Consider the following 20,132-nt stretch of genomic DNA (forward strand, 5'->3'; position numbering starts at 1 on the left):
TCTCGAATGTTTATCACCATTGGTTGGCTTGACTCTTTCAAATTAAGAAACAGTATATCATATGGGACCATGAGTGGCGAAAGTGGAGATGTGAATGTTAAAACTGTGGAAGACTGGAAATAAAAATTAAAAACTCTCCTTTTAAAATTTTATATCTATAATACATTGTATTTGTATAATTATGCGTGTAAACATTTTTATTTTTAAAGTTATTTTAACTATAATAAAGTAGATCTATTTAAATAAAAATTATCTTATATCTTCAACAAACCATATTTAAACATTACATATATGTAACACAAAGAAAACACAATCAAAGAAAAGACAAACAAGTAAAAATAGCATTTTGAAACAACTGATTTTTTTGGGGGGAACCTGGATTAAAAGACTCCCTGTCATATGTGACTTTTTTGATATGGTCCCATGGAAAGTCACATATGACAAGTTTTACTGTAGTACAAAATGGGTCTCTTAAGCAACAAAGAAACAGCTCTTCTTTCTATATTTAGTAACAAGCCGCCATATTGTTTACTATTTATAGTAACTAATTTACATACAAAACATGCACGGCAGCAGCATCTATATTTAGACTGACATCATTCTAATATAGCAAACAATCCACAATCTTAACAAGTAATCTGATTTGAGCATTTTTCAACGATGAGAATAGACTAGCTGTTGGAGTATAGAAGATGGCGAAATCTTGTCCCTTATCTATTCAAACAACATGGCAAGCATTAGATGCAACTTCAGAGATACATGCAAGTTAAGGAATGGAACAGCCAACTAAGACTTAACATTAGCCATGGCGCGAGACAACAAACTAGCCAACTTAGTTATTGGATAACATTTTGTTTAGGATAAGTGTCAAATGTTTTTAAAAGATTTTTGTAATATTCCATATTGAAAGATCAACAGTCAGTGAAGTTCAATTTGTAAATGCCAGGGTTTTATTGGTTATATAGGTAAAATTTTGATTCTGACTGGATGTCTATTTATAGCAGGCTTGTCATGAAAATTTGCCAGTTTTAACAATCATTGGAATTACACTCCAAACATTGTAAGCCTCCCATTTGGTTCATGTGATCGATTTGTAAATAACCGGTCCTGCTAAACACTGCAAAGTCACGCAACTTAAGTAACAGTTACCATGTTTTCCTAGGTGTAGATATTTTCTCCTCTTATGCCTATCCCTTTGTTTCTGTGTTGCAAATAAAGCTTTCTGTCTATAAATTTTGAAGGTATCCATACATCACAACCTTCTTATTTTCCAACTCACATTTTTTCTTTCTTTCCTTTTTCATTCACTACTGCTTTTCTTTCACCTGTAGTACTCATCAACAACTCTCTAAATTTTAAACAGTCACTTACCTCAAAATATCCTCATCACTCCTACAATAATGTTTCTTTTCTAAAATCAAACACTTCACTATTTCTCTTATTCAACCATTTTCACAAAAAGGCTCTCTCTTTTTCACTCATAAAATTGTGACTGTAGTATTTAGTTTCCGGAGAGAGACCTGCAAAATTCTGATTTTCTCTAGTGTTAAAGAAATGTGGAAACCACCCTTTTTTTAATTCATTCTGACCAAAAGCTTTCGGGAGGGCGGACAGTTTCATAGGTATAAAGTTGAGACTGTTAATCACTTTGATATGTAGATCTCGCTCTATCGTCAGTTGTTGTACAAGTCAGACTTATCACATTTGTTGCAGCGTGTACCATATTGTGCACAAATATTAGGGGTTTAATGGTTTATTGGTACATTTTGGACAGACTGAATGAGCTCTAATGAAATTGGGACAATTTGTCGCTCTTCCGCACCAAGACATTTTACAGTGGCTACATGTAAAATAAGATTTACATATCTTGTTTACATCCATTCTTCCTCCCAGGTTTATTCATTTCAAACCGAAACATCATCCAAACTACATTCGAAATAAAAAAAAAATAATTTTCAGTTGCTATTAAATAGCACAAATGTCCCTTGCAAGAGGTTCACTGATATTCCCCACAAGGATGACCTTCATTCTCCCTTTTGTCTGTTCTAATAATTCTATAACACTGAAGGCACTCCAAATATTTTTAGCACTGGGAGTGCCGCCTAATTTTACCTTTCTGTTTGTTTTTTGTGTTAATGTTTTCCATAACAATACAGAAGAAAAAGCCTGTAATAATGGAAATGGTGTTAAAGTGTTATTCATCCTTGAAGTAAATACACATTTACACACTTGGCACTTCTGCTGCTTGTGATGAAAAAGTTACCCAGTCCGGTGCTGTCCACCATAATACATTCCAAACACTTCTTTGAATGCCTCTACATCATTTAAACTGGTGAGACGATCCGAGTGTACTCTGGCTAATTGACTTGATTGCTGCCGCTAATTGTCTTTGTTTGACTTTCTGTTATTTTTAAAATGTTTGTAGTTAAGTTTTCTAGTACAAGTTGTAGATTAAAATTCTTTTGATGTTTTTTAGTTACTTCTTTCTATTTCTTGGACATATATGTACATTTGTTTAATTTCGCCCATCTATCCTTGACTGATCTCGCCATGCATAACTGATCTTCTTTTTTAATCATCATTAGATGCGTTTTCAATTTTAATGAATTATTTTTCCCTTTAAGTTTTGTGATTCTCCGCCTGGTGCTTCCTTTGAGTAAGTCAATAATGACTATTTAAATGTAAACTCTTTTGTCAATAGATACGTTTTGGTTTGCTGTTTAGTACTTTTTCAATTCTTTCCATTATTTTGTTAGCAATCAAAAGGTCTCAGGGTTGGAGGTGAACTATGAAGGGGTCGTGAAATCCTTGGTAATGCATTATGGCCCAAGTTGTTTCCTGCTAAATTATCCCGGGTTTGGTCTAAAACATCGTGAAACATGCGATGCAGCCTGTGCTTCACATCTTGTAATCAGAGTTTTTAGTGCTGTTCATCAATTTCGCCGGATGAGTACTGTTCAATGTTGCATTTTCGCGTAAAGTCAGCTCTGACTTCTTTTTGATCATATACTGGAGCTCCCGTGGGGGGTTGAGTCAATGAGATGGTCCCGATGGAGGCTTGGATATCTGAGTTTAAAATGAGGAAAGGCAGAGGACCTGATGTTCACTTGCCGGAGAAAAAAATAACATGAAAGTATTTTCTTAAACTAGCACGATGATGTCATTCTAAATGACGAGGCCGACGCCTTGCTTATTTTATATGTAAATTAATTACTATAAACAGTTCAAATATAGCCGCTTGTTACTAAAAATAAAAAATAGCTCAACAAAAGGATGCCTGTTTGTTTGGCGCTAAAGAGACCCATATACTACTTGAATACTTATATCAATTAGAGATCAGCATTAGATTTTAAATATAAAAAATCATACTATAACATTATATACACTCACCCAACTTTTCCACTTTAAATATACAAATACTTAACAAAATATTAAATCAATGTATTTCACTCTCGCTCTATCAAATAAGAAAAAAAATGATAATCTATGATGTATAAATAAAATAAATGGAGACAAGTCATACTGAGAAAACAAAATAATGATAAGCAAGTTTCATGTCAGTAACTTTGAAAATGTTTCAATAATAATATTAATTTAACTTTTTCTTAGAAACAGTCAGGCTAAAAATCACAAATTCCTTAAAGCTGAAAACTAATATGTATTCTGGCCTATAGATAAATAAAATCTTTGGTATTACCTCAAACTAATACATGAATACATAGTAACTTTGGTCTCAGTTGACATTAATACATCTATTATTTAATCTTTCCCTATACATAAATGAATACTTAGAATCTTTGGTCTGACTTTAAACAAATACCACTATTATTTTTTTTTTCTCATATATAAACACACTAAATCTTTGATCAGACTTTCCAAATATATGTACAGCAAATAGACTGAACTATTACATACTAACCCTCACAGTGTTACATATTAATAATGGACTGATTAAGCTTTGAATTCTCAACTGATAACAATCTTTGACAATTTTTATATAAATCAATAAAATTTAAGCAGTCAACATTATAGTAGCAGGTAAGATATCACAGGTGTACAGGATACCCTAGCATTATAATACTGGTGACACAGACATGTCAATAACACCTCTAGTATAATATAACCTTAATCCTTAACCTGCCAAATTTATGTAATGGATTTGCTCTGCTTTGAAATTGGAACAGTCCATTCCAAGTGTAAGGGTCTTCAATTATTATCAAAACATGAATTAACAAACAGTGTAAGAGCCTAATTATACTGCATTTCTGGACAGACTGGCCTCACTCTCCCCTGGTGGCAATGCTACGAGAGGTGCCCAACTTATTTTTGAACATAAGAAATTTGTGCATTGTAAGACACATGCACGAGTTTATTGTGGCTGTTGTGTATTATTGGTTTTGTTATAACCTATGTATACATTTACATGTACTTAAACTTGATCGAAAAATTGGTATGTACTAAAATAAGCGACAAAGAGAACTATCTATAACATTATAAATAAAATTCTGAAAGCAAAATTATGATAAAAGAAGTGCAAAGTTCATCAACATAACATGGCACAAATTAAGACGCGCAGGGCCAGATCTTGGAAGCTTTATCTGAAGTTACAGTGAAACCAGTGGAAAAACTTTGTCACTTTGGATGAGGCTATGTTTTACTTAGGCGGAAGTTATGGGCGAAGAAAGGTATGTTATATTAGAAAAGGGGATGTCCTTGGTTAGAAATTGAAGTTTGTCAAACGCGATGCTTTTGCCAGCAGTTTCATGGCATGGACTGGTGTGTCTTCTAGAGGGGAAACGGAGATTCGGATCATCAATAAAGGTACAAAGGTGAACTCTGAGTACTATATCAACAAAGTGCTAAAGCCATTTTAGGAGAAAGATTTTCCAAGACTTTTTTCTGTGGGGCAAAATCAATGACATTCAACCAGGACAGTGCATCTAGTCACACATCTAAAAAACGCTTTCATTTCTGAAAGACCGTCAAATTTCACTTTATTACCACTGAGGAGTGGATGCCAAAATCACCTGATGCTGCACCGATGGACTTTGGTATCTGGGGTGTTCTAAAAAGTCAGCTGCAGAAGCGGCAAATAAACACGATTGTCAGTCTAAAAAGGGCACTGAAGGACGAGTGGCGCAAACTCATTCAAGAAACTATAAAAAAGACTTTAAAATCGTGTCCAAAGCATTGTAGGATGATTTACAACTGTCATGGATTTCATATTGGATATTTACTACAATAAATGAGTGTTTCCTTAGAATTGGTTACAGTTTTATTTTTGTTCAAAAATAAGTTGGGCACCTCTCGTAATCACTTTTGGTTACAGCAGGTTACAGGTAAAAACAGTTCATTCATCTTATATTTTGCATGATATACCAGTATTTCAGTATTGTTTTATATTTTTAGCAATGGCTAATAAAATCATATTGCACTAATCATCCTTCTTCTCATTCATTACAAAACATATAATTGTTTCAACAACAATTATATAAACATTTGATTAATATACTTGAAGTCTTTCCTACTTGTTGTGTTTTTATAAAAAAAAACAAAAAAACATTTAAAATCTTTGGTTTGAAAAACTCTAGTGAACTCCCAGAGTCTGTTTGACTAAGATACAAGTAATAAATTTAATCTTTGGTCACAAGTGTTATTTTGGTGATTTCTTTATTGGTTCCAAAGCGAACTGGTATTCCCCAGTACATGGTTCCCATGGAAACATAAACATGGCTATTTTCTCTATACTTGTAAAGTCCTGCATAAAATGGATTCATCAAGTAGGCTCCTATAGTTAATGGAAACATTTGTCCACCATGTGTATGTCCTGTAAACATAAAGAGAAATTATAAGACTGAATTAAGATATACAGTCAACTTGATCAGTGGCAAATTTATAATAGAGTTTACATAAAGTAAGACTGAATAAATGTTAAAAGTATATAAAGATACCATTTTGATTACAGCAATATATATTAACAAGAGTGATCAGTGATCAAATGTATCGCCTGATGATAGCCAATTTAGCAGTTGTATTGAGGGGTAATAGGACAGTTCAAATTTTATCAATATTGCATTAGTAGTATAAGAGAAATAGTCCAGACAAACTTTTAAAAAATAATCTTAAAAGGCACTGACAAAAATCTTGAACAGTACTGGTAAATGCTGATAATATGCACAATGAAATTGCACCAGTAGGTTTTGAGTTGTCCAGATAAGTTCTATGGTGGACAGACGAACAAACACAAGATGGAGAAGTGATCTCATATAGATGATTCCTGTATAGTTTAGATGAAATTGTGCCAGTAGTTTTGGAGAAGTAGTCGGGACAAGTTTTGTGATGGATGGTCAGATGTACAGAGAAATGATTCCTATATGTCTCCACTATTCTCTAGCAGGTGACACAATATAATGGATGTTCATGAAATGCAGAACTTGAATGTAGCAAAATTACATGTATGCCTAAACTCAAAGATAAAAATTAAAAAAGTTACATCATATGTAATATATAATCCTGACTTAACTAACTACAGTTACAGAAATTTAACACAAACATTTACATATAAAATGAAAGCTGATACTGCCTACAGTGTTGTATTACAAATTTAAGTTACAAAATCACAGTGCTAACTGTACAATTTTAACATTTTAAATCATACAGTTTTCTTAATATGACTGGAAAGATCACAGGAAAGAAGACAAGAAAGTGTAATTAATGTTAATTTCATCTAATCTTAAATTTAATTAAATTAAATTTTATGTAACGTTATTATAACATCATGACGTTACTATGTCATCAACTTCCTTGACAACGTCTGAGTTGAAAATAATCTGTAACTTTATCTGTTGTGAACATACATTAAAGTGAAATATATTTATTTGGTGTTGATTTTGGATTTAACTTAACACTAACCCGAGAGCACAAGATCCAGCCTGTAGTTTGATTGAAGTGCTGCTCTAGCTGCCTTTGGTTGATGAGCCACCAGTATCACAGGACTGCTTTTATCACATGACTGTAAAGCGCCATCTATGTCCATTGTATGATCCATATATCTGAAATTGCAACAAAAACACAGAAATATTTTAAAATTGTCAATGAACCCAATTAGTCCAACCAGAAAGAAATGAGACAAAGAACTGGGAATGCAATACAATAAATACATGAAGTGTATATACATGTGAAGTCTTAATCCAACAACTCTATTGCTGCAGATTAAAGATTTAACATCAGACTTAACAACCAAAGTGTAAATACATATCATACTGGTAACAAATTGTTGCATAAAAAAGTCAGCATTTTAATTTCACTACCTTCTATTTCATGGTGGTTATAAACTTGTAAATTGTTTTTCTATTAAAATACAACGTATAGCTTAAAAATACTCAAGAGTTTATCTTGACAATCTTCATAAAGAACCATATACTCTCAAGCAGGATATACCTATATCATTTGCAGTTTTAAGAGTTTTACAATCTATGTGTTTGTTACAAGCTGACTTACCTAAATGCATCAGCTGTTGGATCATCAACCCCTGCTAGACATATCCCTGTATCTCCTTTACCATTTAAAATTACATTAGAATTGTGTAATACCTTCACACCCAGGGATTCTAGTTTTTCAAGCCAGTTCTGGGCATCAGTTGTGTAGTATTCATGATTTCCTTGAATGAGAAAGGAAAAAATACTGTAAACCATAAATAAATACAACTATGTGTTTCATTCTAACATGCTCCACCTTTTTTCCCTTTCAAACAGACAGAACAGTCATGCATTATTACATAATGATGTATAGTATTATACGGTTTATCATTCAAATGCTTCGTAATTAATCGCTTTTGCCTATTGTGATTATGTTCCTGGCCATTCTAACTCAAACCATGCATTGTTCTTCAGCAATGCACTCAAAATTGATATCTATTTCCTACATAAATACTTCATATGGAATTCAATCCATTAGTTATTCCATATCTGATAATTAAAATACTCAAGTAAGTTGACTCCAGATTATATTGGTATGTAAAACACTGTAAACTTAACTGAGTTGATGCGGGTCAAAATCTAAACAAAGCTTATGAATATATCCTGACAATAGAAAGATGTTGGTTGACCAACAAATAGAAAATCCAGAACTTTCAATACTGGTGAAATTTTACTTTCAAAAGACAGAAAACAAGTTAAGTTATTAAGTAATCAGTTAATTAAGATCAGTAGAAAGTCCATTCAGACTGTACAATCAGAAATAACATGTCTCTACAGGAGAACCGAAAGCCAGTCAATATTTCAATGTAGGGGTGTCTGTGGCCGAGTGGTTAAGGTCGTTGACTTCAAACCACTTGCCCCTCACCGCTGTGGGTTCCACAGGGACTTTGGATTCTTTCCTGTGAGGAAGCTATCCAGCTAGCTTACAGAACATTGGTGGTTCTACTTGGGTGCCCGTTCATGACTGAAAAAATGCACGAGAGGGCACCCGAGGTCTTCCTCCACCAGTAAAGCTGGAATGTCGCCATATGACCTTTAAAGTGTCGAGTGACGTAAAAACCTAAAAAATAAAAAAATATTTTAATGTGGTAATAAACCCCAAACCCTTCAAAAAAAACCCTTTTTGTTTAAACCATTCAAAAGGATCATGCGTGTAACTATTAACTTTCCAAACTAAAACCCCCCAATCAAAATATTCAACCAAGTGAAAAATAAGTTAAAAACTTTTTAAAATGTTTTACGAAACCCCAAAAAAAAACCCCTGTTATCTGAAAATTTTTTAAAGATTGAATATCATGTTTACAAAAATTTTCATGAAAAAATTTAATAAATTAGAATATAACAAGCAATCACTAAGACTTAAGCCCCCAAAATGTGCATGTGGCTTTGAATTTTATTTGGCATACATATTTAATTGAATATACTCAAGCATTGGCAAATAAGTAAAACAGAGATTGAAATGAAGGGAAACCAGATGGTTATGATTCCCTCTTTAAAATTTCTATGATAATAAAGGTTGAAGACAATACAAAAACAGCAGAAAATAAATGCTCTAGAGAATTAAGATTTAATTGCACCTTTATATAGGGTTATATAAAATTCAAAGGTTCAAAAATCTAAAAGTTCAAATTAAAATGAAACCTGCAAATGATATGCACAACAAAGTTTTGAAGACAAATTGCTGACAGTTATTTCATTAAAATCAGACCAGTATGCCCACTGGATTTTTTTTCAAGTGGGTACTGTACAGATAAGTTTTGAAAAAAGTGGGTATAGCCTAAAACATGTGCGTATAGTTTGCTAGATATGTCATAACACATTGCTTTGTGCCATATAATTACGCACTTTGCTTGATTATTTAGTGAAAACACTTTTTATTTTTTGATGAGCCAAGACCCATGAGCATTTTTATGAAGTTAGCATTATAATGGGTTAGCTGTGCATATAAATTGTATACGTGTGTAATAATCAAGAGCTGTATTTTACCTGACTGTAAATAATTGATCATGTGAACAACCTGTTCCAGACTTCGCTGCCCAACTGTTGGTCCTAAGTGAATATCACTTACAAAAGTTATTGTCATTTTATCTAAATGTCTAGGTAGTTCTTTGATTGGAATGTTCACCTTCTTAATTTCTGGTAATTTAAATGTGTTGTTGAATCCAACCATAATAATACACAGGGCATATAACACTATAGCTATCTTAGGAAATCTTGATGGTCTACGAAGATGTGATGACTTCCTTGTAGCTAATTTATATAAAGAATTTATCGTATGATAAACGACTAGAGCAGCAAACAATTGTATGGACAATGCCAGACAAAGAAAGAATATATATGTTAAAACATATGGGTTTGATGATATAAGGAAAGAAAATGAAGTATAGACAAATTGTGATAATATCAAAACAGTCATTAGAAATCCTCTCCAAAGTGCTGATTTCACTGAATACTGTTTCCAATTAGCTATTTCCCTCCACTGAATCTCAAAATGTAACTTAAAGCGGTTTTGTTTTATTTCATCTCCAGTTCTGGCATTGACATTGGATGTGTCAAACAATGAGGCCAGGTTGAACCAGTTGAATAACGCCATAAAAATAGCAAACGTTTGATTTACACAAGAAATTTGGAATCTCATAACTTTTGATCGCCATCGATCATCCAACATTTGATTGACACCCCATCGATTGAAAATAAACAGTAAAATTATAATGAGAGCAGGGATCAAAATCCACCTTCGCATGGAGGCTGCCATCTTGAAAAATGCTCACAACATTGTAAATAAGCTAAATGATAGAGACATTGATATTTATTAAGGTAGATAAAACATGAAATATATGTTCTAAATAAAATGCAAAGCAAGCAAATTCACAAATTAAATCATTATTCACCAATAACTTTTTGTATTTGTTTATAGTTTTCATGTATATAAGCGACTGGCAACAAAGTGAAAGTAACCAAACTTCAGAAAATGTGTAAACATAAGTTGGTTGTATGGTGATTACAATCAGTGAACAGTCGTAGAAAATTCAGAGGTGGTTTGATTGTTTTATATTGATTGTAACTATTTCATACATTTGATATTCCTAATATGCAATAATTTAATAAATGATTTTTACTTGAATACTGTATTATGTACAATACATAGATCTATAATAGATTTTTGGGTGTAATCTAGCCTAATTAATTTGTTGTGAATGTTTCAACCCATTTTGCAGACTGTTTTTCTGCATGCTGTCAAACCGTTACAAATTATCCCAATGTCACTTTTACATACAAGTCTAATTATTTGAACAAGAGGAAATCCAGAGCATATACCAGGGTAGCTAAAGAGACTTCAGCGAACAGGTTTTATAGTACTGCTAGACCTGTTTACTGTCGCACAACGTCAAAATAAAAGCGACATATAAAGTTATGGAAGCCAGAACTCAGCCTAGGGATGGTATTCTGGCAGTGTCCAAGAAAAATTCAGAATGTCAAAGTCAGCATAGTATGATAACAAGCATTGTGCAGTGGCATGGCAAGTAGATGTGTTGGGAATGCATACTACGCTAACTAGGATTTGAATGCTAAAAAACAAATGTGGTCAGATAAGAAGAAAATAGAATTAGTGTAAGAAAAAAATAGGATTAGTGTAAGGATGCCTTAGTATATTCTGCAGCACCATAGAAGCTCAACAAATGTGCACACAGGATGTGGTTGTCAATTGCTCTTTCACAGAGATTGTACAGCATTCAGTAAGATGTCATTGAGTCTCTAACCCTCTTTTTACTGCTGAGAATGAGCAATGTAATTGCTGTGAAATTACAAAGAATTCAAGTGGATGCTGCAAGAGCAGACAAATGCCAGCTAAAACTCAATAGAAATAATAACAAACACCATGGAAGCTTTGTCTTGGTCACTGTGACAATGCCATGAAATTTTCATGAAAAATATTTTTTGCTGTCTATTAATAAAATGGCGGTAGCCTTTCCCCACTCAACAATGCTGTGCCAATAAGGGGGAAACCAGGTATAGTGTGACAGGGTATGCCTTTTGAAATCTTCTTGAACACTTAAAATGAGCCTAAAGCCATATGAAATCTTTATGTATGAAAAAACTTTGTTTGATGTCTATGAAGAAAATGGCCTCTGCTGTGCCAATATGGTGGAAACCAGGTATAGTGTGACAAGGATTACATGTAAATAGGATTACATTGTAAGCCCTTTGAAATCTCCTTGAACACTTTAAATGATCCCAAAGCAACACAGCTACACTAGAACTGTGTTTGAACTTTTTTTTATCTTTTACAGATTAAGGTTTAATATCAAGCAGGTTAAATGTTCTAATATCAAAATTTAGTCTATTTTAGAATCAAGAACAGTTCCTCTTGATTCACCAGTAACAGAGTAATGCTACATGTAATTTGTCTGCTGTTCCTCTCCTTTTAAAGTCAGCATGATCTAGTTACTGTAAAATTTACTGTATGGGAACATGTTCCTTTGTTTATGACAATTATACAGTTAGTAATTAATAAACCCTAAATTTTTTCTGAGAGTGAGGGAGGGGTTCCATAACTGTGGTACATGTATTGAAATTACTCTAGTTAGCGATAGGATACCAATAAAAACATTGGCTCATACACTTAAACAACAGACAGCTCTTTGTGGTAATTCTTTACAAAATAATACATTAACTGTGTACTGTTTTTGATTTTATTTATATATATTTTTTTTGCCCAAATCATCATGTAATAGGGTTTGTCTTCCAAAATCCAACATGGTTTTTTTAGCTCACCTGTCACAAAGTGACATGGTGAGCTTTTGTGATCGCTTTTCGTTCGGCGTCCGTCCGTCATCCGTCCGTCCGTAAACTTTTACTTTGAATGACATCTCCTCATAAACCACAAAGCCAATTTCATCCAAACTTCACAGGAATGTTCCTTTGGTAGCCAACTTTAAAAATTGTTCAAAGAATTTAATTCCAACCAGAACTCTGGTTGCCATGGCAACCGAAAGAAAAAACTTAAAATATCTTCCTTTGGAAAACCACATGAGCTAGAGCTTAAATATTTGGCATGAAACATCATTTAGTCAGTGTCTACCAAGTTTGTTCAAATAAATGCCCTGTGGGGTGGGGGGGGGTCATTGATTTTCCTTATTTGTATTATACAGTATATAGTAAAAACTTAAAAAATCTTCTTTTAAAAAACGCAAATAGCTAGAGCTTAGCTATTAAGCATGAAATATCTTCTAGTGGGTGTCTACCAAGTTTGTTCAAATAAAAGCCCTGGGGTCAAAATTGGCCCCACCCCAGGGGGTCATTGTTTTTTCCCTTTATGTATAAAGTAAAATCTTAAAAAATATTCTTTTAAAAAAACCTTTAGAGCTAGAGCTAAGATATTAAGCATGAAACATCTTCCAATGGGTGTCTACCATTTTTGTTCAAATAAGGGCCCTTGGGAAAAAATTGGCCCCGCCCTGGGGATCATTGAATTTCCTTATATGTATATAGTAAAAACTTAAAAAATCTTCTGTTAAAAAACACAAAGAGCTAGAGCTTAGATATTAAGCATGAATTATCTTCCAGTGAGTGTCTACCAAGTTTGTTCAAATAAAAGCCCTGGGGACAAAATTGGCCCCGCCCAGAGGGGAGGTCATTGTTTTTCCTTATATGTGTATAGTAAAAACTTAAATCTAGAGCTTAGATATTTATCATGAAACATCTTCAAATGGGTGACTACCAAGTTTGTTCAAATAAAAGCCCCTGGGTTAAAATTGGCCCCGCCCCGGGGGCCTAAATACAGGTGAGCATCATGGCCCTCTTGTTCTGTATTATCTGTGTATTCAGTAATGAATAAACATAGCAGATAATAGATAGAAACAATAATTACACATTGACAGGACAATATAAATGATCTAAAGAAATACAATTCACCAAAGGTAATGAATCACAAAATTTATTCACTTAACAAATTATATAAATTCTACATTAAAACTACTTTCTACATACAAGGCTATAGAAGAAAAACACTTGTACAGTATATATAAAATAAAAGAAAAACTAGTAAAACAATCAGCCTAATATATCCTACCCCAACATGTAGAAAGCAATTTACTCTTTGACAGTAACTGAAGGAGTGGCAATTCTAAAGAATGTTACACAATGGGATGACAGTCCTGATAATCAAATCTGCTAAAAGTAGCATTCATACAATTCAGTCATCTAAATATCAATAATTTGTAACTAAACTAGTTTGATTATTCATACCAAACAATAGAGCCGCAACAGTTATCATGAAACACAGCAGTACACAATGTAAATGTGGTTTTGGCCTAACTGTAAATTACCATAAAGTATATAAAAAGCAAAATAATTACTTATCTACTTGTGTGCCAGCTTAATTGGTTAAGAGTGTTGTGTGCCAGCTTAATTGGTTAGAGTGTGAGACATAATCTCAATATTGTGGGTTCAATTTTTGGTTGTCGCACTTAAAAATTACAAAGCAGTCTTTCAGATGAGACCTCAAATTGATGTCCCTTGTAGGAGTGCTTAAACACTTGGCATGCTGAAGAAAAAGGAGAAGCTAGAATTGGGGCATCATTCTGTATCTGGCACTATCCTCCAAAATCTAAAAAGACTAATACTGTTCTGAAGAACACACCCAGTGGCGAGTATGAATAAACTCCAGACACCAGTTGTAGACAAAGAAGATGTGTAGTGAAGTATTTGGTAGTTTATAGTTGTTTACCCGCCAAGTCGCAAATTTTCTGGCAATGCCCTGTGCCTTCTCTGCAACAGGCATGCACTGAGGTGATGAGAGAAGAACTGATATGCCCATATACTCCTTTTCCTATATATACCAGGAAAAAGGGGAGTTTATCCAGTTTCTAAAGATACATGTATTAGACTGTTAAGAACAGCAACCTCATTGACAATACAAATTTTAGACTGGTTTGACAGTCATTGTGTTTTCACTCATATTGTGGTGCACTGTCCACCATAACCAATATCAGTAGTTGATAATATTTGCTGCCTTACATTATAAATAAAATTTGCATTGTGGAAAATCAATTATGCACTGTACATACACTTTTTACTATGATATTTCAACAAAGACCCATTTCATCATACTCTTACTTTGCAAAAAAAACAAAAACAAAAAAAAACAGGTCACCATCGACAAACTGTATTGGTACAATTAGTATACAATTCTACAATTATCAATATTTTTTTGTTTATTATTTTTAAAACAGTTAAATATTGCATACCATAAACAGAATTTTGAGTGCACTCATTAATCACAAAAATGGTAAAAACTTGATAATTTAGAAATAAATTTTGAATACCATAAATTAAATTCAAGGTAAATTTAATAACAAAAAAATAGATCTGTATTGACTAATATGCGTGTCAGAACTGTGAAAAAAAGGCTGGGAAACTGTGAACTGCATTTTTATGACGCAGAAGGAATATATCAAAATCATTTACCCATAAAATGAAAGTGCAAAAAATAGAATGCCAATAAAAAATTCTGTTTTATATTGATAATTAAGATAAAAAACTCTAAATATTAAATAGTAATATAATTATATATTTGAATAAAAAAACAAGAAATTATAATTTTTTGATAATTGTGGCCCCTAGATATCTTCAGTAGGTATTTAAATACCAAACAAATTAGTATGGCTATTTAGTAGTGTTATTTCATGTTAGTTATACTATATTAAAACTTTGCATGATCACAAAACATGTTGATAAAATTCACATTTTTTACCAGGAAAAGAAATTGGAATCTTTATTTTGAGTTATTCCAACCTTTATTTTTTGATTTTGGTATTCTAAAACCATGCAAAGTTTTAAAAAAATTCTATGAAACAGTTTTCGTTCTGTTTATATTTCTGGAAAGTGTGCAGTATCTATGTCTACTATTTTTAACATCTTTACTGTTTTCTCTGTTTAATGCTCCCTTGCTAAATATTTATTGTTTATTGGTGTGGAAATTTCCAATTTACAGATGAAATTGTCTTTAATCAGTTAATCAGAGACTGATGGCATTAATTTCATTTTGCTGATTGAATTGCCCTTGTTTGATTGATTATGTTAATTATCTCATTCTTTATTTCTTCAGATACATTTTGGGGCCCGACTGTCATATGAACCAATGCCATACCATTTCTTGGAACTTGGATTTACTGCAAGCTTTACAGCTGAATAGAATGTCCATGATTCGGGGGGCAATTAAGTAAAATTTGACAAAATAAAATTTGATTTTAAAATCATTTGAAAGTTCTACCCAGTCACAGTGTATACTTAAGCTCCAGACAGTGTTCTGATTAAGTGAAAACTGAAATGTGAGTGATTATCGATCTTTTTGTTTTCATTATTAAAAAAAAGGAACTACGAAAAATACAGAATGTAATTAATGTAATAAAATTTGATGATTGGACGAAAAACTCTGATAATTAGATAAGAAAGAACTACAAATATTAAGATGGGAAGAAGGAAGGTAAATGGAACAGATGGTGTAGCTACCGTAAATCAGGCTGACACAGAAGTGACAGAAAAGAAGTTACAAGAGAAAAGACTTAATAATGATGAAGGTAAACATACCAAAGAGTTTAATGTTGATGAAGAATTTCAAAAACTGTATGAACAGGCAGTCAAGTTGGGTATGACTGATGATGATTTGTCGAGACTGACTATCCTGCACGATATCTCGTGGAAAGGGTCATATACGAGAATATTTGTGAACGGTTTAATCATTATATTCATTGCTTTTGCTGTGTTATATTTTGCTGTGCTGTTCACATGCTTGCTGGACTGGCCTGTGAGTAGAGAGACAGTAGTTCGAGCCTGGATGGGTCTTCATAATGCTGATATAGAATTTGAGCCGTGCATTGTCAATATGCCCGAGTATGTGTCTAACATGTTTAGACCACCAGTGGAATGTTCATTCTGTGAAAATATGACAGAGGTAAACACAGTATACAATATATCACAAGAGGAGTTTGAAGAGTTGTATGCATACACTGGGGTCCCAGTAGTTGTAGGTGACGGTACACAGAACTGGACTGCCCCGAAATATTTCAGTTTTGAATTTTTTAAAGAGATTTATAAAGAAGGGAGTCAGGCTCTCGATAACCAGGAAAACAAATGTCAATTTTTTCCGTATAAGACCAGTTTTAGCAGTCTTGGCGAGGTAATGAGTATGAGCCCAGAGAGAGCCAAGATGGAGGATGGCTCCGAGCCCTGGTACATCGGCTGGTAAGAACTGATAGATTGACATATAACATTACCATTTATATTGATTAATTTGAAATATTTTATTGATAAAAAGAAGTTTAATTTAACATGATTTTATTTCTGCCATAGTAGATATTCTCAAAGCTTGCAATAGACTTTATTTTTTAGAAGCTTGATATTTTATGTAATGAAATAAAAAAGAAATTCTATATTACTGGCTGGTAGTCAGATTCAAGTTAATTCATTCTTTATATAATGTATGATGTTTCCTGGGGTTTTTCTTGATAACATTATAAAAACAACTTTTAACACATGTATATGATATTTTAATGAGAAAGGTAATTAAAATTTCTTTCCTTGATTATTGATAAAATATAATGAATAAAAAAAAAGAAATAAAGAAAATTCAGACATTAACAATTTTTTTATTTAAAAAAAAAGATTTTTTCACGCTTGTAAGATAACTTTTTTCACGCTTATATGCATAAAATCCTCTAAAATGATTTGGCTATAATTTCCATTATACATGTACTGATACACTTAACTTAACTGTCTGATTAATATATTATTTTCTTTAATATAACATATCCAAGATACTGAAACTGAATGTGCTGTACAGTACCATTCCTAACTTGATGTAGAAATTTAATTTTTCTTCATGAACTTCACCAATAAGAAAAATTAAAAATTCTGACAAACTTACTGATATACAAAGTTCTAAGTAAAAGTTCTAATCAGACAGTGGCTGTGTGTAGTGCATAATATGATAAGTATGTAACTGTATGTTAACTCCTTGCAATTAAGTGAATTTATGTTCTATTTCAGGAGTAACTGTGATTTTTCTGCGGCTAATTTATTGCGGAAGCACTATACAAGACCATATTTCCTACCTAAACTGTCTGAGTCCAGTAAAACAGACTGGATGTTCATGGGCAGCCCTGGGTATGGGGCAAACTTGCATGTAAGTAATATTAATTACACATTTCTTTAAATCATTAATGTCACTGTTAATTAAGTGTTTAACCCATTTCCAGATAAACACGCCTTTTTCACCTCCCCCCCCCCTTTTTGTTGTCTCAAATGATGAAAAAATGCCTTATTTAGGCCCTCAACACTTGTTTTTGTTTGAGAAATGTTGTTTAAAAAAGTGTCCGCTTTTTCGGCGCGGGATGTGCCCCCTTCTGTTTGGGGGGTTTTGAAAATTTTGGACGTGTGAGAGGCTAAATGACCCCAGATCGATCATAAGGTAACATGTAACCAACGGTGAAAAGCATTTGACTCTATCTCAATCCATTGAGAAGTTGCAGCACTTTGAAATCAACAGAATATAGTGATTTTTGGCAATTTTGAGATGTCCCCTCGTTGCCATTGTAACAGGAAATTTAAGCCTGGGCATGTTGTTACAAAGGCAATGGTCCAGTCAACATTTGTGCCAAGTTTGATTAGTATTGAAACAGTTTTTATAGTTTTATAGCAATTTGTCTTTGTAACACGAGCCTTTTAAATGAAAACAGCCATTTTTCACCAAATGCTCATGAAGTAATGGGTTAAGATGGGTCATCATAGAAAATATTTGTGTTTTATGATTCAATAAAACCTAACAAAAATATTATTATAATTAAAATTGAAATTACTAGATTTACTGATATTTATAAAAAAAAAGTTTATGTCTGTTGTTTTATTCCACATTTTATTTTCATTTTGGGAATTGATGAAAGCAGCAAGTGCCAATTCCATCACTTTTAAGCATGTTCCAATAATATGAGAAATCTTGATATTACAAAAACAGAGAAAAAAGTCTTTGTTAAGTAGGCCTTAACGAAAGTTGCTGTCAGCTTAAAATATTATATGCTGTGACCCTTGATGCCTGTGACTATTTATATTTTATGCACAAATCTTGCTATCTCATATAATGCTGTATATGTTTCTTCCTATTAGATTGACAATGTAGGAAACCCATCATGGCAGGCTCAGATTACAGGAACCAAGCGATGGACCCTGGAACCACCACCAGAATGCTACTATGTATGTAAAAATAGAATTGAAGTCACTGTCCATCCGGGACAAATAAGTAAGCTTGTTTCATTATCATCGTTCACTTGTACAACTCATTTGTGAGTGGTTTATTTATTTTGTGCCATTATACTTGAAATGAGATGTTTGTATCTGTAATAAATCAAAACAAGATGATTGCACCTGTTTGTATCTGTAATGAATCAAAATGAGACAATTTGCACCTGTTAATATCTGTAATAAATCAAAACAAGTTGATTGCATATGTTTGTATCTGCAGTAAATCAAAACAAGACGTTTGTATCTGCAATAAATCAAAGCAAGATAATTGCATCTGTTTGTATCTGTAATAAATCAAAACAAGATGATTGCATCTGTTTGTATCTGTAATAAATCAAAACAAAATGCCTGTATTTGTTTCTATCTGTAATGAATCAAAACAAGATGACTGCATCTGCTTCTATCTGTAATGAATCAAAACAAGATGACTCCATCTGTTTATATCTTAAGGAACTATTTTCTTTCTGATTTCAGTTGTGCTGGACACAGATATTTGGTATCACTCCACCTTGAATGTTGGTAAAGACATCAGTATTACTATAGGTTCTGAGTATGACTGAGTAAAGAGCTTCCACACCATGTCATCATTTGTCACAGACACAATAATAGCACTCCTATGATATCTTCAGAATATTTTTGGAAGACATTTAATCAAAAATATTTGAACAACTGTTTGCCTGTCTACTTGTATACTTTTGCCATGACAATGCGATTTCCTCATGAAATTTGAGTCATGTTTCAACAGAACTTAATAGTGATTTAACAGTGTAAAGCTTTATAATAAATGAATACCTTTAATTTAAATACAAAATGATGTCATGGGAAGGCATTTTATATGATATACTAAAAATTATCATGTACTACATTATAACCAGATCTTACCTCAGTACTGTCATAACTGGTTGATATGTAGGAATATATATTTTTCTGTATTGACCTCTGAATTTATCATTTAAAATCCAAATAAAATTTCAATATAGACGTTGAAATATGTTTTTTTTTCAGAACAGCTTATATTAAGTGTTTTTGATGTATATGATCAGTACATGTGCTGGGATTGACAAATATACATTTTACTTGGATTTTAAAGGCGTTTTAAGCTCCACATCCCAAATGTTCCTTCGGTTAAACCGGTAGGGGACTAATAATACATGTATTATATATATTACCTCTTAATATAAAACTTGGCCTTACTGAAATATATATAAGTATGTATTCATACCACTATGACAGACAAATAAAGTAGGACATTTGTGTCCTACTGACATATTTCTAGTTCTGGTTAAATTTAAGTGTCAGTTCAATGGTGTTTACAGAATAAGAACCACATTGAGAATTATTTTAATATGTAAAATG

General features: G+C 32.7%; 2 protein-coding genes across 2 annotated transcripts; one reads left to right on the plus strand and one right to left on the minus strand.

The window, feature by feature from the left end:
• Positions 1–268: 268 nt before the first annotated feature.
• On the minus strand, positions 269–10,511 carry LOC132713476 (transmembrane protein with metallophosphoesterase domain-like). Its single transcript, XM_060696088.1, has 4 exons — positions 9,375–10,511; positions 7,501–7,660; positions 6,913–7,052; positions 269–5,827 (listed from the first exon to the last, which is right to left on the minus strand). Exons 1-4 carry the CDS (start codon positions 10,231–10,233, stop codon positions 5,634–5,636), a joined length of 1,353 nt encoding a protein of 450 aa, XP_060552071.1. The 5' UTR covers positions 10,234–10,511; the 3' UTR covers positions 269–5,633.
• Positions 10,512–15,900: 5,389 nt separating this feature from the next.
• Positions 15,901–19,755, plus strand: LOC132713484 (uncharacterized). Its single transcript, XM_060696106.1, has 4 exons — positions 15,901–16,724; positions 17,529–17,664; positions 18,642–18,774; positions 19,251–19,755. Exons 1-4 carry the CDS (start codon positions 15,952–15,954, stop codon positions 19,334–19,336), a joined length of 1,128 nt encoding a protein of 375 aa, XP_060552089.1. The 5' UTR covers positions 15,901–15,951; the 3' UTR covers positions 19,337–19,755.
• Positions 19,756–20,132: the final 377 nt, after the last annotated feature.

The sequence above is a fragment of the Ruditapes philippinarum genome, unplaced genomic scaffold, assembly GCF_026571515.1.
Source record: "Ruditapes philippinarum isolate M1 unplaced genomic scaffold, ASM2657151v2 ctg2184_1_1_1_1, whole genome shotgun sequence".
Lineage (NCBI taxonomy): Eukaryota > Metazoa > Mollusca > Bivalvia > Venerida > Veneridae > Ruditapes > Ruditapes philippinarum.

Bases quoted from the DNA above. Each gene is read 5' to 3' on its own strand.
- LOC132713476 (XM_060696088.1), bottom strand. From the start codon at position 10,233: ATGGCAGCCTCCATGCGAAGGTGGATTTTGATCCCTGCTCTCATTATA. The intron at 7,661-9,374 runs GTCTTGGCTCAT...TTCTCATTCAAG, and splicing joins CTTCATAAAAATGCTCATGG to GAAATCATGAATACTACACA. The intron at 5,828-6,912 runs GTTAGTGTTAAG...TTATGTTTACAG, and splicing joins GCTGGATCTTGTGCTCTCGG to GACATACACATGGTGGACAA.
- LOC132713484 (XM_060696106.1), top strand. From the start codon at position 15,952: ATGGGAAGAAGGAAGGTAAATGGAACAGATGGTGTAGCTACCGTAAAT. The intron at 17,665-18,641 runs GTAAGTAATATT...TCTTCCTATTAG, and splicing joins GGTATGGGGCAAACTTGCAT to ATTGACAATGTAGGAAACCC. The intron at 18,775-19,250 runs GTAAGCTTGTTT...TTCTGATTTCAG, and splicing joins TGTCCATCCGGGACAAATAA to TTGTGCTGGACACAGATATT.